The 17904-nt window shown below is 40.3% G+C and overlaps 1 protein-coding gene across 1 annotated transcript in view; it reads right to left on the bottom strand.

Moving 5' to 3' along the window:
* The window catches only part of LOC107655885 (retinoic acid receptor alpha-like), a 92342-nt gene extending 77303 nt beyond the window's left edge, over positions 1-15039 (bottom strand). Inside the window, exon 1 of the mRNA XM_016443498.1 lies at positions 14589-15039. Coding sequence (XP_016298984.1) covers positions 14589-14718 — 130 coding nt within the window. The 5' untranslated portion in view covers positions 14719-15039. The remainder of the gene's footprint in view (positions 1-14588) is intronic.
* Positions 15040-17904: the final 2865 nt, after the last annotated feature.

The following is a 17904-nucleotide window of genomic DNA, read 5'->3' as shown; positions in this document are numbered from 1 at the left end:
GAATCTCTGACCATTGTGTTTCGCTCCCGCAATTTTCGTGTCCACTCCTTTAAAATTCATTCTAATATTGTGTATAATTTTGGCGCATCAGGGAGCTGCTCTCAGGATGCGGTGCATTTAAATATTTTTGAATTAGCGTTTGCGTTGTTTACTTTCACTTTTGATTTCGTGATCACACGCACTCGGTGTAAAGGGAGCACATCTTACAAGATCAGATATTTGTCAATGTCAGGATCTGTTAAGCAGCAAATACTCCAGCATGGTCTTGTCAGTCATTTCTCGTTATTCTTGACCTGAGGTCAGTCAAATCTGACTTCTGCAGCTCTTGTTGGATGCAGGGTTGCCAAGTCCGCGTTTTTTCCACAGAATTGGGCTACTTTTAAACTGTTGCCATGTGTTGATTTTCCCAAGTGGGTTAAAGGTTTGAAATATTGCATAAATTACATTTGACTGAAATGCTTGTATTGAAACATTTTGCATTCTACCTATGATAAAACTTTCATGGACTTCTACATTAACTGTAGAAGTAGCTGCAGCTGAGTCCTTAATATTTTCAAGAAACAGCTGAAAACACATCTCTTTCATCTTCATTTGACCCTCTAACTCTAGCACTCTCTATTATAATGCTAATTGTAATTTTACCTGCTTGTTTTTTTTAAAAAGAAAAAATTAGCCTTTAACACTAGCATTCTCTGTTCTTACTTTCTACTTATTTTCTTTTCATTTATTATAAATAATGACCTTCTAACACTAGCATAACACAGCATAGAACACTAGCATTCTAACACCTTTTCTATTCAAACTTGTTTTGTTTTTATTATAAAAACAAAACAAGCAAACAAACACACACACACACACACACACACACACACACAAAAAATACTTTTAGGTGAAACCCTAAAAACCCCAGCAGCAACGTTGCGGGATGTGTCGAACGACCTAATTCAAGAAGTCTAGTGCAAGCGGCCTTCTTTGTGCGTGCAAAACCGCAATTGAAAAACTTAACTTCTTTCTTCAGAGAAACCTTGAATCATTATTCCCGAATTTGGTTGTTCCATTAAGAGTGTTCCTTACCATGCATGTCACAGTGGCCTCTGCAGAGAGGTCATTCAGTAAACTAAAACTCATAAAAAATTATCTGCAATCTGATCTGGCACTCATATCAATAGAGCACGCAGTTGCACGATCCACGCCCTTTGATGAAATGTTAGAAAAATGGGCAAGCATGAAAACAAGACGTGTTCAAATTTAATTGTATGTTACCTTTGGCAAGCGGCCTACTATGTGTGTGCAAAACCGCAATTGAAAAACTTAATTCTTCAGAGAAACCTTGAATCATTATTCCCGAATTTGGTTGTTGCATTAAGAGTGTTCCTTATGCATGTCACAGTGGCCTCTGCAGAGAGGTCATTCAGTAAACTAAAACTCATAAAAAATTATCTGCAATCTGATCTGGCACTCATATCAATAGAGCACGCAGTTGCACGATCCACGCCCTTTGATGAAATGTTAGAAAAATGGGCAAGCATGAAAACAAGACGTGTTCAAATTTAATTGTATGTTACCTTTATGTCTGAAAAGTTTAGGACAAGAAACTCTTTTTGCTGGCTACCAGTTCTTTTTTAATGTATAATAAGACTGCAGAGTTAAAACTTCTGTTCCGCTATTTAGTTAAGCTTGTAAGCTTGTGTAAGCTTGTGTTTAGCCGCTTGTGTTTTTATATTTCTTTATTGCTACTGCCTAGATTGTAATATCGTACTGAGAATAGAAAGGAAAATAAATACAACAAACAAATAATTACAAATAATTTAAAAATAATTTTTGTAATGATGATTAAAAAAACAATGAAATAAATAATAAGGGTTGTATAGTAGCCTCGTTAAAACTGCAACGATAGACAGAAGCACGGTTATATATTTATGTATTAAAGTTAACTAAAACTAAAATTAGGGTTGCCAAGTCCGCGTTTTTTCCACAGAATTGGGCTACTTTTAAACTGTTGCCATGTGTTGATTTTCCCAAGTGGGTTAAAGGTTTGAAATATTGCATAAATTACATTTGACTGAAATGCTTGTATTGAAACATTTTGCATTCTACCTATGATAAAACTTTCATGGACTTCTACATTAACTGTAGAAGTAGCTGCAGCTGAGTCCTTAATATTTTCAAGAAACAGCTGAAAACACATCTCTTTCATCTTCATTTGACCCTCTAACTCTAGCACTCTCTATTATAATGCTAATTGTAATTTTACCTGCTTGTTTTTTTTAAAAAGAAAAAATTAGCCTTTAACACTAGCATTCTCTGTTCTTACTTTCTACTTATTTTCTTTTCATTTATTATAAATAATGACCTTCTAACACTAGCATAACACAGCATAGAACACTAGCATTCTAACACCTTTTCTATTCAAACTTGTTTTGTTTTTATTATAAAAACAAAACAAGCAAACAAACACACACACACACACACACACACACACACACAAAAAATACTTTTAGGTGAAACCCTAAAAACCCCAGCAGCAACGTTGCGGGATGTGTCGAACGACCTAATTCAAGAAGTCTAGTGCAAGCGGCCTTCTTTGTGCGTGCAAAACCGCAATTGAAAAACTTAACTTCTTTCTTCAGAGAAACCTTGAATCATTATTCCCGAATTTGGTTGTTCCATTAAGAGTGTTCCTTACCATGCATGTCACAGTGGCCTCTGCAGAGAGGTCATTCAGTAAACTAAAACTCATAAAAAATTATCTGCAATCTGATCTGGCACTCATATCAATAGAGCACGCAGTTGCACGATCCACGCCCTTTGATGAAATGTTAGAAAAATGGGCAAGCATGAAAACAAGACGTGTTCAAATTTAATTGTATGTTACCTTTATGTCTGAAAAGTTTAGGACAAGAAACTCTTAATTTTGCTGGCTACCAGTTCTTTTTTATTGTATAATAAGACTGTAGAGTTAAAACGTCTGTTCCGCTATTCAGTTAAGCTTGTTGCGGTGTTTTTATATTTCTTTATTGCTACTGCCTAGATTGTAATATCGTACTGAGAATAGAAATGAAAACAAATACAACAAACAAATCATTACAAATAATTTTAACTGTTAAACATTATTTTTGTAACGATGATTAAAAAAAAACAATGAAATAAATAATAAGGGTTGTATAGTAGACTAGTTAAAACTGCAACGATAGACAGAAGCACGGTTATATATTTATGTATTAAAGTTAACTAAAACTAAAATTAAAACTTTAAAAACATTTTCGTTACTTGAAATAAAATATTTCAATGTTATTTGAAATAAGTAATAAATTATTTCATTTTCTTATTCGGTGTCTTTCCATTTCTTTTATGTACGTCAAACACACAGACACACACACACACACACACACACACACACATTCATCAGAAAGAAGGGGGCCCAAATTTCTGTCTTGCATACCACCCTTAAAACTCTTCATGGTGCGTAGTGAAAAAAACAGAACTTGCCAATAAACTTTTATTCCACATTAATCTGGTGACAATGCATTAAAAATAAAAGATGAACAATTAGCACCAAAAGTGTAAATAAGTCTAGAAACAACCACAGTGTTTGTTAGTACATCTTTGTCCGCTTGGTATGTGTCTTCTGAAATGTGCCTCTGTAATTATACCACTTTTGTTCTGTATGCCATACAAAACAAAAGCAAATGTTTCCATAGTGGCAAGCAACTCACCAGAATACATGAGCTACTTAACATAACTGAATGCAAAAAAAATAAACACAGTATAACCACATGGAAAAATGAAAAAAAAAGACAAATGGAGGGAGGGAGAGAGAGAGAGGAGCGACAGGCATTTCCTGTTCGTCCCTGAGAGAATGTTCCTGAAGTCTGAACTCTCTGAGGGAGAATATAGTTACGTGATCATAGCTTAAACAAAACATATTTAGTGGTGTTTGGTCAACATTTGAACTAACTGAAAATTAGTTTGGTTTTGGTGTTATCAGGTGTCTTGTGAGGGCGTGCTGTTACTTCTCTTAAGTGATCAGACTTTTTACCTGGTGAACAATAAGACCACAGATTTAACTGAAGGAAGGTCTAAGCTAGAGATCAGAATATCATAGAAACTTTATGGTGGACTCTGCTGACCTGGGTTATCTAGCAACACTCTTGAAACTGCCCACAACAAGCATTTTGTTTTGCATGTGCAAACAGAAATCTAGTTTTTGATTAAAGTCCTGCACATATTTAAGCTCTATATCAATACGTTTAGTACGTAAGACCACATACATACAAACAAATGCACATGCCTACTTGCTTAAATAACATCCAGTAGACCAAAGTTCGAGAAAACAGTCTCAAGCAGCATACACCACATTAAAGCAGCTTTGCACGAGTCTTGCACAAGTTTTTTATAAGCTTTTAAAGTAGTGAAAAGCAATTAAATATTGTATAATAAAACATAATAGGTCATTTCACAGTTGAAATATTTAACCCTGGGTCATTCTAAACCATGGGAAAACTTAATACCGGGTTATCTTGCTTCACATTTCACACTGCTCACAATTTACCCAGGGTTAACAATTAATCCTGGTATTCATAAGCTGACATTTCACACTGTACGTCCCTAGCACTGTGCATCCTCGTATTATATATTGCTGCCTGTAATATCAATGGACTTTTCAGTGGACTATAAAGGTAAGAATGAAACGGGCTCTTCTTCACTCCTGACGTGCTTTCCTTCATTTAAACAACTGTTTTAGACAATGTGCAGTGTTTCCATGACTCTCTACAGTATGTGAATATGAGGCACGTGATTAGGTGTCTGTTGCTAAATATCTAGCTGTAACATTCTAACACCGCATCGTTTCAATCTGTACAAGTTCGGCTCCACAATAAAGTATTAACACCGCAAAAGTGGTGCTATCCCTGCTCTGGAGGAGGGTTTCATAACCCCGGGTAAAAAGTGGTGCTAACCCTGCTTCTAAGTGTGAAACGTTTCTCTACCCGGAGTTAAAAGCGGTGTTTGGAATGACAATAACCTGGGGTTAAGCGCAATGTGAAAAGCCCTTATGTCTAATGTTGAAAATAATATGAGAAGTAGAAAGCATGAGTGCCCTCGTGAAAAAGAAGTACACTTTACCATAATGTTAAAAAAGAGTATTTATTTCAGAAATAATATACTTTAAAAGAATATACATTCGGACACTACTTTGCTGTCACAACTGCTACTGTGGAGGAACGAAGGAGCGCAAAGACAAAGGAGTTGAAGGAAAACAGTCTTTAATGATCCAAACTGGAGGGAAACACAGGGTAGCCAGGAGACACACACATGTAGCATCGGGATTAGACATTTAACACAGCACACTAGACACAGGAAACACTGGGCTTAAGTACACGACTAAACGAGGGGATGACGAGACACACCTGGACTCAAAGAAACACAATAGGAACAGGAACAGGAAGGAAACCATATATGGGCACGTCACACACAAGGGAAAACTAGGTCATATATGGGGAGAAAATCACAACACAGACAGTCCATATTTCTGACATATCGCCCCCCTCCCGGAAGGCGTGTCCTCTCGCCGAAGAAACAACAGAAGGAGGGACGGTTGGGAACTTGGGAGGAGGCTCAGGAGGACGACGGACAGAGTCCAGGGTGGATCAGACGGAGGGAGGAGCCAGGGAGATGACAGGAGGGACTTGGAGGATGCGGCGCCAGGTGGGACCCAGCCCACAGCCATAATGCCATGGAGGAGGAAGGGCTGACAACTCCAGGGGGCCGACCAATGGCGGCGGAGGAGCCCAAGGTGGAGACGTAGAGCCGATGAGCCAGGGTGACGAAGAGGATCCGGAGGGCCGAGGTGGAACTGATGGCTCCGGTGACCGATGCGAAGGCGGGGATCTGGAAGGCCGCGGAGGAGCCGGAGGGGGCTAAACTCAGGAACGGGAGGGACAGAGGTCACCGATGGAGGAAAGGGGGCAGGTCGGTATATAAGTCAAATCCCTTCTCAGCTCACCCTCAGCCACGGTGCAGGGGGTGGAGCTCCTCTCCACACTCTCTCTGTCCGGAGGATCCAGAGGGCCAAGGAGGAGCAGATGGCGCTGGCGACTGAGGAGGAGGCGGGGAACCAGAAGACCGCAGTGGAGCCAGAGCGACAGAGGACTGAGGAGGAGCCGAAGGGAAGGAGGAGCCTGATGGAGTCAGAGGGATGGAGGGACGAGGCATAGCCGGAGGAGTGGAGTCCCGAGGTAAAAGATGGTCGACCACAGACCAAGGCGGAGCCGGAGGGACGAGGGAGCCCAGTGGACCTGACGGGCCACGGCGGAGAGGAGGGAGCTAGGAGCCATGGTGGAGCCGCTGGGTCGATGGGCCAAGGCGGAGTCCGGGGCTTAAGAGGCTGGAGGCGGAGGCCAGGGATTCTGCAACCACTGTGACGATGGAGGATGGCAGACCCACGGAGCTTGCACCGAACTGATGGTGGGCTGAGGGCGAGCAGAGGGGCTGCCAGACGACAGTATGTGCTATCTTTTCTGTTTTTGTAAACTTTAATCCTGTCATCATTTACTCACTACACACTTACTCTCATCATTCAGTATATCTCTTAATACTGTTTTTATGCTGCCTTGCTGATATTTCCTCTTGGAAATGCTTATTTAATAATTTGGCTATTATTAGTAGTAACCTTTATTTCCTATTACTCAGTGGCCATGAACACACTGCAGCTAAATATGGTTGTCACTCTAGTCAAGTGCTTAATTCCGTTTCACAGAGTTCAGTTATTTACAGGAGCGACAACTATGTTCTACAACCTAATTATTATTTCGCACATATCCTGTTTGAGGAAAATATACTTGGATTTTAGAGAAAGTAGTAAGAAATCAAACATTACAAAAGTAATTGTCACAACTGCTACTGTGGAGGAACACAGGGGGCCGGCAGACAGAGTCCAGGGAGGTGATGAACGAGGGAGGAGCCAAGGAGGCAACAGGAGGAACCAGGGCAGACCAGATGGAGGGAGGAGCAATGGAGGAGGAAAGGCTGACAACTCCAGGGGGCCGAAAAAAACGGTGGCGGAGCAGGGGGCGGAGGAGCCCGAGACAGAGAGACAATGAGCCAGGGTGACGAGGAGGATCCGGAGGGCCGAGGTGGAACTGATGGCTCCAGTGACCGATGCTAAGGCTGGGATCCAGAAGGCCGCGGTGGAGCCGGAGCGACAGAGGACCAAGGTGGAGCCGAAGGGAAGGAGGAGCCTGACGGAGCCGGAGGGATGGAGGGACGAAACGCAGCCGGAGGAGTGGAGTCCCGAGGCGAAGGATGGTCAACGACAGACCAAGGCGGAGCCGGAGGGAGCCCGGTGGAGCCAGTGGACTGATGGGCCATGGTGGAGAGGAGGGAGCTAGGAGCCATGGTGGAGCCGCTGGGTCGATGGGCCGAGGCGGAGTCCGGGGCTTAGAGGCTGGAGGCAGAGGTCAGGGATTCTGCAGCCACTATGACGATGGAGGATGGCAGACCCACGGAGCTCATGGTCATTTGTAAGCCTCCGGGCTCAACTTGGGAACAGGAGCCCTCTCTGGGCTGGACGTGGGAACAGGAGCTTTCTCTGGGCTGGATGTGGGAACAGGTGCCCTCTCTGGGCTAAACTCAGGAACGGGAGGGACAGAGGTCACCGATGGAGGAAAGGGGGCAGGTCGGTATATAAGTCAAATCCCTTCTCAGCTCACCCTCAGCCACGGTGCATGGGGTGGAGCTCCTCTCCGTGCTCACTCTGTCCACGGCTTTCTCCCTAGTGGCGGGCATTGTAGCCGGCTCTCGCACCTGGTCTGTCGTCATCAGCAGCTCCGGCACCGCGGCGATCCTCAGCTCTGTCGCTCCTTGCGGCAATGGCTCGTCGGTCGCGGTGGGCTCGGGCTTAAGCTCCGTGCAGCGGGGAGATGGTGGGCTGGGCACTGGGTCTGGCTGTGTTCTGGATCGGGGGTAGACGCTCTCCAGACACCAGATGATTGCCTACCTCCAGCACAGTCCGGTGGTGTCTGGGAGGTCGACGGGACGGTAGTAGTTGGCCCCGATCCAGAACGGGGAGTTCAGCACAGCGTTGTCGAACGCCGTTAAAATGGCGAGCTGGCTGAACTCCATAGCATACTCCAAGAGGGAAAGGTCCTTGCTGGCGAGGGAGGTAAATCTTACAGCGAGGGAATCCATGGGGCACACGGGGAAAACAGAAAACAAACTGAAAAAACGCAAAAAATAAACGGAGGGGAACAACGCAAATAAACTATTTAGTCGGTGCTGTGTTCTGTCACAACTGCTACTGAGGAGGAACGAAGGAGCACAGAGATGACGGAATTGAAGGAAAACAAGTCTTTAATGCTTCAAACTGGAGGGAAACACAGGGTAGCCAGGAGACACACACATGTAGCATCGAGATTAGACGTTTAACACAGCACGCTAGACACAGGAAACACTGGGCTTAAGTACACGACTAAACGAGGGGATGACGAGACACACCTGGACTCAAAGAAACACAATAGGAACAGGGTATGTCACACACGAGGGAAAACTAGGTCATGGAAGGCACATGGGGAGAAAAACACAACACAGACAGTCCATATTTCTGACAATTGCATGCTATTTACAATTAAGTGAAAATGTACTTTATGATTTATATTAAATGCAATTAGTTCAACTTAAAAAAAGTGCAATATCTGCAAATCTGCACTAAAGTTCACTGAAACTGAAAATGCCCCCTTCTTGTCAAATATCAAAGATCAGTCAACAGCTTTAAGATGTTACTTATATGAACTCTCTGCTACTCTTCTAATGACTCTGCATGGCCCACCCAGAACTGTGTCAGATGCACTACCCAACCACTTACTCCATCCTTCAACTCAACAGGTGCAGAACCCTTCAAAGACCCTAAAGTAAACTATGACATTAAGACGGATCCTGCTGGAAAAAAGCCCGTAAAACAAAGAGAGAGGGGGAAAATGATGAATGATGCAAACAGAGAGATGTGGAAGGTTTCATTTTAATTCTTTAAAAGCTGCTGTAACAATGTACTGCTAGGCTGCATAGTAGTAGAGAAGAGTAGAGAAAGGTGATCTTCACTTACTATAATTAAGACACGCCAAAATGGTTACACTCGTAGGATTTCAGCAAATACGTAGTTGACATTTTCCTAACTCTTGCATATATTTGTATTTTTTTTAAATAATTTACACCACAGGATGAACTGCCTAAAAGCTAAAATGTGATGAGAAACTGTGGAAAAATGTGAATGTTGATTATCACCTCAAACACTTTTCCTTATGCATACTTTCATTATTATGAAACTTAAATTTTATTGGTCAAAAACAATTAAAGTTTCGGCCATCCTCAGGCCCTCAGGATGGCTGACACATGACTTGTTACTTGAGTGTTGCACCTCTTTGGTTTTTTATTTTTGGTTGCACCTCATCCTCCAGTTGGTTTACCTTTTTTATAATAAATAAACATTAAGTACCGTGTCATGTTTGTAGCACAAATGGTGAGTTATATACCTAAGTTTTATTACTTAAAGGGGTTTGTTCAAATCACTAACCCTGAGTATGAGCAATCGTAACAGCAAGGCCCTCCCTTACCAACCATCATCTATATATTACATGCAGCTTCATCCCATTTCAAAGTTGTGTTAGAGCTTTTTTATTCCGGCAGTACAGGCGTCACATCACAGACGCACAAAATTAGCTTGCCGTGCACACTGTGCCAATGGCCTTTCAAGTCTGCCTGTGAAGCGATAAAGAGAGAGAAAAACAGAGAGCGAGCGAGCACTGGTCGTAATTAGCACATATCACACTAGCATAATGGAGGGAGGTGTATAAACATCTTGCTCTAATCTCTCCAAATGCCTCTTATGATGTTTTTACACGCTGAGGCTAAAGGGTTCAAACATAGCTAAGAGGTCTGATGACAGACTGGTGGTCTGGGAATACTGTCGTTTTGAGCCCAGCACAAATTTGTTGTGTTGAACTGCTTAAATTATATTAGATAGGTTTCCCAAATATCTCAAATCTGGTTGACTTGAACAGAGAGAAGGATTTGAACTAGGTTATGGCAAATAAACTGACAGCTGTGTAGTCCACAGCTCATAAGTCACTATAAGAAAGATTTGAGGACACACAGCATTTTTTTTTTTTATTATTATTTTGTAATTTGCTATATGTTATTTCTTCATTTATTTTCTTATTTGCTATATGTCATGACACAATACAGTAACAAGTGGCTAAAAAGTGTACATAGTGACTAGGATGGTATCTGTAAATTTTGAAAATAACCACAAACCTTGCAAGCAAAAATATAGATTCAAAACAATTTTGTTGCTTTGACGAAACATCATTTTTTATTATATTAGAATGGTACTGTATATAGGAAGCTGTATTTTTTTTGTCTAGATGCATATGCACAGGTTGTGACAAAACACGTTGCTATCACAGCAATATGCAAACAATGCAATGGAAAAACAAAGTATTGAAGAAAATTCCCCAAAATTGCCCAGTAATTCTCAGAGGGTGAAAAAAAAAATCAGCACATTCAAAATACATAAAGTTGAAGTACATAACTGTTCTTGTTTTTTGTGAAGCAAGATGCAGTTACAAATGTGCGAAATATGTTGTATCATCGAATCACAATTACAGGTATTACATAAATTGCAATACTAATCAGCAACAAAATATTGTTGTAATATTGAGTCTGCAATTTCCCTATATAGTGAATAATGCACAAATGGATCATGCAATTGTTTCAAACTATTTATATATGTCATGTAAAGTAAAAATATTCTGTACATATCAAATTGTACAGTTGTACATTCTCAACTACTGAAAAATCCATATCAGTTGACCACTGCTAGTCACAGGTATGACATGAAACACCTGTTAACTAGTTAATGTATATGTCTTTACTCAACACTGATAGAATCTAACTAATAACCTTGGTTTACATGCCAGGGACTATGTCTTCTACTGTCAGGATGCTACTTTATGAATTAACTTAAAAAATATGTATTTTGATATGAATATTCATATTAATGTTATTACTGTACTTTACAATAAAATAAGAATTCAATGAATGAATGAAATGAGTTTGCTTCCATACTTTGAACTGTCAATAACTTAAGGTTTTTATTCAGTTAGTATTATTTCAAACAAGAAACTATGATTATTTTCAAGAAGAATTTCCACTAGATCTAGACTCTTAAAGATTTCTTCCTAATTGAAGGCACTGAGCATCATGTAGATAGAGAACACTATTGTATTCTATTTCTCATGACTAAAAATATGAGGGGGCAGCTGTTTTTAGCAAACTCACAATTTCCATGTCCATAATTAATATGGTAAAGGTTTCCATTATCCAAAATAAGAATGAAATGGAGTCTTATTTGAACATGAATAAAAAAAATAGATTTTACCATAACAAATATAAAATTACAATAAATAAATAAGGGCAAACTCATCCTTCTTATCTTTGCACCAATTCATTCTCGTTCTCAATTCATTGCACCACAATAAAGCAGACTTGACTTGACTTGACTTGACTTGACACAGATGAACACAAGCTGTTTTATCCGAGCAATTTACCAATACACACTAATGATGATCATTTTCTAATTCACTGAGATGCGAATAAACACATTTAGATTGTGTGATTACTAAAGAATCAGGTGGCCTATAGAAAATAATTTAATTACTCGTAGCTGCTGAACCAAAGAACACAATATACAAGACATAATGATGTGTGAAAATTATGCCAATTTCCATTTCATGGTAACGTAGTACAGACTTTGTTTTACTAAAGTACAGTTGCATTGATCTTGCATCAAGATCCAGCAGGTCTGGGGAAAGTTCAAGATACTGCTCTAGAAGACTATATAATGCGAGTCATCCAGTAAATCAAATGTTATTCAGTCACACTGAGTGAATGGATTGTGGTAATCGCCCCGGTACAGCGTGAACACAGGCATCTCAGGGAGCTTGAGTGGGCTGTTGACACCGTCAGACGTTTGCCGTCCGATAAGGGCCACTTTGCTTTGATTTGTGTCCACTGAGCAAATATGGCCGGGGAAATGACAGTGAGTGTGCACTCAGTGCTATCTTCATGAGGGCCATTAGGACGCAAAAATAAATAGTGCTTTTGACGGTAAAGGACCAAACAGACATTTGGATGACTTGCGTGGAGGATATGCTTTCTCAATAAATGAGTGCTCAAGCAAGCTCAGATAAAAAAAAAAAAAAAAATGTAATGAAGTTATAGTTGTGTTAAAAAAGTCGGTTTCAGGGGTCTTTTCTGCGTCTATCTGTCTGAGTTTGTGTGCGGGTCTGGGCCGGTGGGTGTCAAAGTCATGAATGTTTACAGAGCACATTCCTAAAGCTGCTGCACTGACCATAAATCACAGTGGGGAAACAGGTTGCACACAGTGCAGATATGTAGTGTTCGGCTGCATCTAAAAATCAGGTGTTATCAGGACTAGAGCTGAAGATCTTTGCCTGAACCCGACGGGACCCGACGGGTTCGCTCGGGTTCGGGCTTAATTTATATCATTTTACACGGGCTCGGGCCGGGCTCGGGGCTTGCGCTCCGGCTTGCGCGGTAAATGAGCAGTCATGTGATGCGTTTCAATTAGCGCGAGAAAGATGCGAAAATGGATGCTGAGGAGGAAAATGTACAGCAAGCTGACTGGAAAGATGACGAGGTCACTCGCTACATTGAAACGGCTGTCATGGAAAATTAAATGGATGTTCTTGGCTGGTGGAAGATCAACAAACCATCCTACCCAAAACTTGCAAAATTAGCCAGATCAGTACTATGCATCCTGGCCAGTAGCAGCAGCAGTGAAAGGGTGTTCAGTGCTGCTGGACGCACCATCAGTGAGCGCAGGACCGCGCTGAAGCCATCTACAGTGGATTCAATAATTTTCCTCCAGAAAAACATGTAGCCTACTCTTGGTGAGTAAAGGTTTTTCAAATTATAACTATATTAATTGAGTCTTAAATGCATAATGTAGATATAGGCTAATGTTGGCATTATTCTTTTATTAAATTTCAAAATCCCGCGGAGCCTTTATCTTAATTTCGTTATTGCCAAATACCCATCTTAATTTAGAATTTATCTTCATTTAATTTGTTAAGTAAGACTAATTTTTATTGGCGCGTTGGCCTATTTATAGGCTAAGTGTATGCCTAGGCCTATTTAGAGTGCTGAGATGTTACGATGTTACAGAGGACTTATTTTATTTCTTTGTTCCAACTTCCAAGTGGCCTATAGCCTATGTTAGTCATGAATAAATGATGTTAAAACATGTATAAATGACTCATTCTTGACAAAAGGCAAAAGAGCTGTGTGCGTGCGTACATTTGAACAATGTCGGGCTGTAAACGGGTTCGGGCTTTTAAAAAGCTGTCAATCAAAATGTACTTGTCGGGCTCGGGCCGAATTCTGTCGGGCCTAACTTTTAAGGCCCGATTACAGCTCTAATCAGGACTGAGTTTTTGGACATCATAGGCATGTTCCAGGTATTTACATTTTGCTACACACCATAAAGGAACCCGGACTTGTTACAGAACCTAAACTTGTAGAAAGAGAGAAGCTTTATGACATGTAGGCTACATGTTTCATTTACTAACATTCTGCTATAAATAATAGCTAATATTTCATTATTCATTAGCCCTTTACTGATCAGACATTAACTGATCACTAAAATGTTTGGTAACACTTCACTAAACAGGTTCCATGCTAAAAACATTACTAGTAATTACAATAGTAAAAAGAATAGCATGTAGTTACAAGCAGCTCCATTACTATCTACTCCACCTACAGTAATGTAAAGGATGACCTCAAAAAGTACTGTAGCAGCGTAGCTGCAATACCGTGCTACTTTTATAAATACTGTACTTTTGAATGATGACCAAAATAACATACCATGATATAGGTACCACGTTTAATTTAAATTGACAGAAATTTAATAAATAAATAACGAAAAACAAAACACACATACAGTAATACTGTAGTACCATAGACTGAGTCGCTTATATGAATACTTTTTTCCCTTGTTCTTACTAATGTATAGTGTAATTTATAATTGTATCATAATTTGTATCATTGTAAACATAATTTCTACGGCGTGTGTGTATAGAGCAAAAATTATGACCATGGTACATTGATGGTATCAGATGGCAATATCAAGATTACATACCATGCTATTGGATATATACTTATGGATATATAAGTCACTGAATGATTACCACAGTTTAAATAATTCCATATGACATGTCCAAAACATCGTATTACCATGGTAAGTCATCAACAAAACATAGTAATATTACTGTGCTATGGGTGATTGTATCAGATGGTAATGCCATGGTATTCTAGCATATTACCACTGAACTACATTGGTACAGTGGATTACCATGGCACTTTTTGGTACTGTTAATTAATATGAACCCTTTATTAAAATGAATAATTGCAAATGGGAATTAAAGGCTGATTTATCAGGAATTAAACGCCACGCATATGAATCGTTGTAAAAGAAGAAGAAAAAAGATAAGAAGGGAATAAAAGTATAGACCTACAGTGTTTGGTGCGTCGGTGTTGCCAGCTGAAGCACGCTTTGAGCGCTTTCTCCTGTAACATACACGACGAGGAACTGGACGAGTAAAACTCCAGCATGTGTCCCGATAACACATCCATACAGTCAAACATCGTGCACTTTATTTTACTGAAGAATAAAATAATTAAATATCAGTCTGGTTGTCCTTCATTTGTTCACAGAAACTCCATCAAACTCTCACTGTGTTTTAGCACGCGCGAATCTCTCTCTGTTTCCACACAGTCACCAGAAATCATGCGATACATCCCGATCATCACTGGCGGTGTTCCTGCTTTTTCAAAATAAAAACGATCGCTAAACCGACATAAATATGTTTCCACTCGGTGCTGTGTCCCGTTCCGGTTAGCGACAGCGCTTCTCTATAATGAAGGATGCTTTTATAAATATATCGCGTTTAAACGCTCCTGCCTGCGTGCAGCTCATTTCCTACTAGTTCATACCGACACAATGAAAGACTGAGTTGCCTAATATATGCGAGTGAACTTTCTGTGAACCCTTCCGTGAGAGCAGAAACACAGCTCAAAACAGCTTTAACCTCGAAAGAATATTCCCTACACATTAATATTTTCCTGAGTTACAAATTTACTGCAGTTGCGCTAAGAGAGCAGTACATGAAATGCGTTGAAAAAGTTGTAGTCAAGTCTAGTCAAGTCACCTTTATTTATATAGCGCTTTATACAACACTGATTGTGTCAACGCAGCTTTACAGTGTCAAACAGGAAAATAGTTTGTCAATGATGCAAGGGGACAATAACAAAGAGTAATTTTTCCAGTTAAAGTCAGTTCATCATTGATTCAGTGATGTCATCATTCAACTCAGTTCTGTCCAAATAGTGTCTGTGCAATCAAGTCGACAATATTGCCAGAGCAATAAGCAAGCCAAAGGTGACAGCGGCAAGGAACCAAAACTCCATCGGTGACAGAAATGGAAAAAAAAAAACCTTGAGAGAACCAGGGGCCAGTTCTCCTCTGGCCAGACAAAACCAGCATGGTGTGGTTTAATTCCAGACTGCAACACAAGTCAGATTAAGCAGAGGACTCATCTAGTTCTCGTGGTCTTGTACCAATGGTCGCCTAACAGTAGGCATTTGCTGCATATTTCTGCAAAATGATATTATGTTGCTTCTTGCACTTTCAGGATGCTTTAAAAATGAATTGTCCAATGAGTGGCACTAAAAATGCATAATGTGACTGTTTGGAAAATAAATGTCCTGTGAGTGGTGCTTTCCCTATCAAACCTACAACCTTATCCTGTTTGAGCTACATGAAGCTGTTAAGCCAAGTAGACTGTCAAAAATAAAAGTGTTCAGTTGTTAGCTTACCAGTTTCTAACTGTTCTGACACTTCAAAATTACATTTGTTGGAGCAACAATAATTTATTCAGGCCGATTCAGTCATATGGAGCATAATAACTTGAATTAAACCGGTTCATTTAGGGTGTGTTCACATTTGCAGTTCGGTTATCTTGGTTCTTTTGGTCCAGACCAAAAAAGAAAATAATTACTTTAGTTAATAAATGCTTTAGTTTACTTAGCGTTCACACTGCTATTTTTAACACCGAATCAAAACAAAAGGCATAAGCATAAGGTCACAACCTGATTGGACAGCTTACCGAATGTACAAAACAATGCTGTGTGCTGGGCTAAATGTGCTTGTTGTGTGTGTGTGTGTGTGTGTGTGTGTGTATGGTGGTATTTTTACCATTTATTATTTTTTGTATTATTTTTTTTTCTTTTCACAAAATATTTAATATTTAATATTTATTACAAAAATATATTGGGGATAAACTTAAGCATGTTTCACACATTAAGTAAGAAGTGCAGAAGAGTTGTGTTTTCAGCCTGGTACTGCATGCCTTCATAGTGTGTCATTTTTCAGCCATCACATGACACAGGACTACTTGAAGTTACCCCACTAATACCCATATGGAAAAGAAATATATGACATGTATTGCCTATAGTATATCAAGACTGATGTTGACGTATACGTTACCAATAAGGTAAGATTTTAGCTAATGTAAAAACAGGCCCCTAAGCAGGCTTATTATAGTTAACTGAAACTAAAAGTAAAACCATAAAAACATTTTTATTTTGTTACTTGAAATAGAATAAATGTTAACTGAAATAAATTAAAATAGAAAAAAACTTAAACTTATTTGATTCAAACAGCTCCTAAGGAAACATTTGTCATTTTCATTTAGTTTAATTTGATGTACTAAAATAAACTAAAACTAAAACGAAAATAATAAAAACTATATAAACATAAATGTTCTATATATATATTATTATTAAATATTTATATATTATATTCAGGGTTTGAAATGAACTTTTTCTCTCACCAGCCAATTTGACTACTACAGAGGATTAAGATAAGGACTGTTACTCTTCAGTTTCTAGAGCTAAAGTTATGTTTCAGTTATGTTAAAGTTATGTTTGGTTCAAGCACTCCGCGAATCCCTCAGCCTCTTCCCGTCAGGCCATCGGCCTCTGCATGTCCCATGGCCAAACCTGCCATCTACTCTGGTGAGGCAGCTGCCTGCAGCAGTTTTCTACTCCAGTGTTTACTATACTTTGAATTACAACCCCATCAGTTTGTGAATGATCAAACGAAGATCGCATTCATCAATTCACTACTGTTTGGAAGGGCGCTGCAATGGGCCGAAGCTCTCTGGAATTCGCGCAGTCCCCTAGTGTGCTTCCATGATGCCTTCATTCATAATTTCCGCGAGGTGTTTGGCAAAACTACCTTGGCGGTCTCTGTGCACGATGAGCTCTTTCGACTACGGCAAGAGAATATGTCCATCCATGACTATACAGTTCTATTCCGTACCCTCACGGCAAGCAGCGGATGGAACGAAATGGCCCTTCTATCAGCGTTCCGACGTGGACTAAACCTTTCAATCAGACAGCAAATGTCCATCTATGAAGACACCGTAGGACTAGAGAGCTTTCTGCAAAAAGCGCTGCACATCTCCCAACATCTAACCGCTTGTCACATCGTGGATTCCTCCTCTGCTGCCGCCTCACCGAGTAATGCTCCTCCAGCACCCAAGCCGATGCAAACAAACCGTTATCGTCTATCAACCACGGAACGGGCTCGCCGAATCACCCAAGTGCTCTGTCTGTATTGTGGGTCCCAGGAGCACCTTCTGCCCTCCTGCCCTATTCGGCCCACACGCTCAGCGGTGAGTACGGTCCATATTCATCCTGATGTCTCAAGTCTGCCTCACATTGATGCCCTTCTAATGTACATGAACCACTCTTTTCCAGTCAAGGTCT

This window comes from Sinocyclocheilus anshuiensis, unplaced genomic scaffold (assembly GCF_001515605.1).
Source record: "Sinocyclocheilus anshuiensis isolate Anshui unplaced genomic scaffold, SAMN03320099.WGS_v1.1 scaffold1309, whole genome shotgun sequence".
Classification (NCBI taxonomy): Eukaryota; Metazoa; Chordata; class Actinopteri; order Cypriniformes; family Cyprinidae; genus Sinocyclocheilus; species Sinocyclocheilus anshuiensis.
This window is presented reverse-complemented; position numbering and strand designations above follow the sequence as displayed.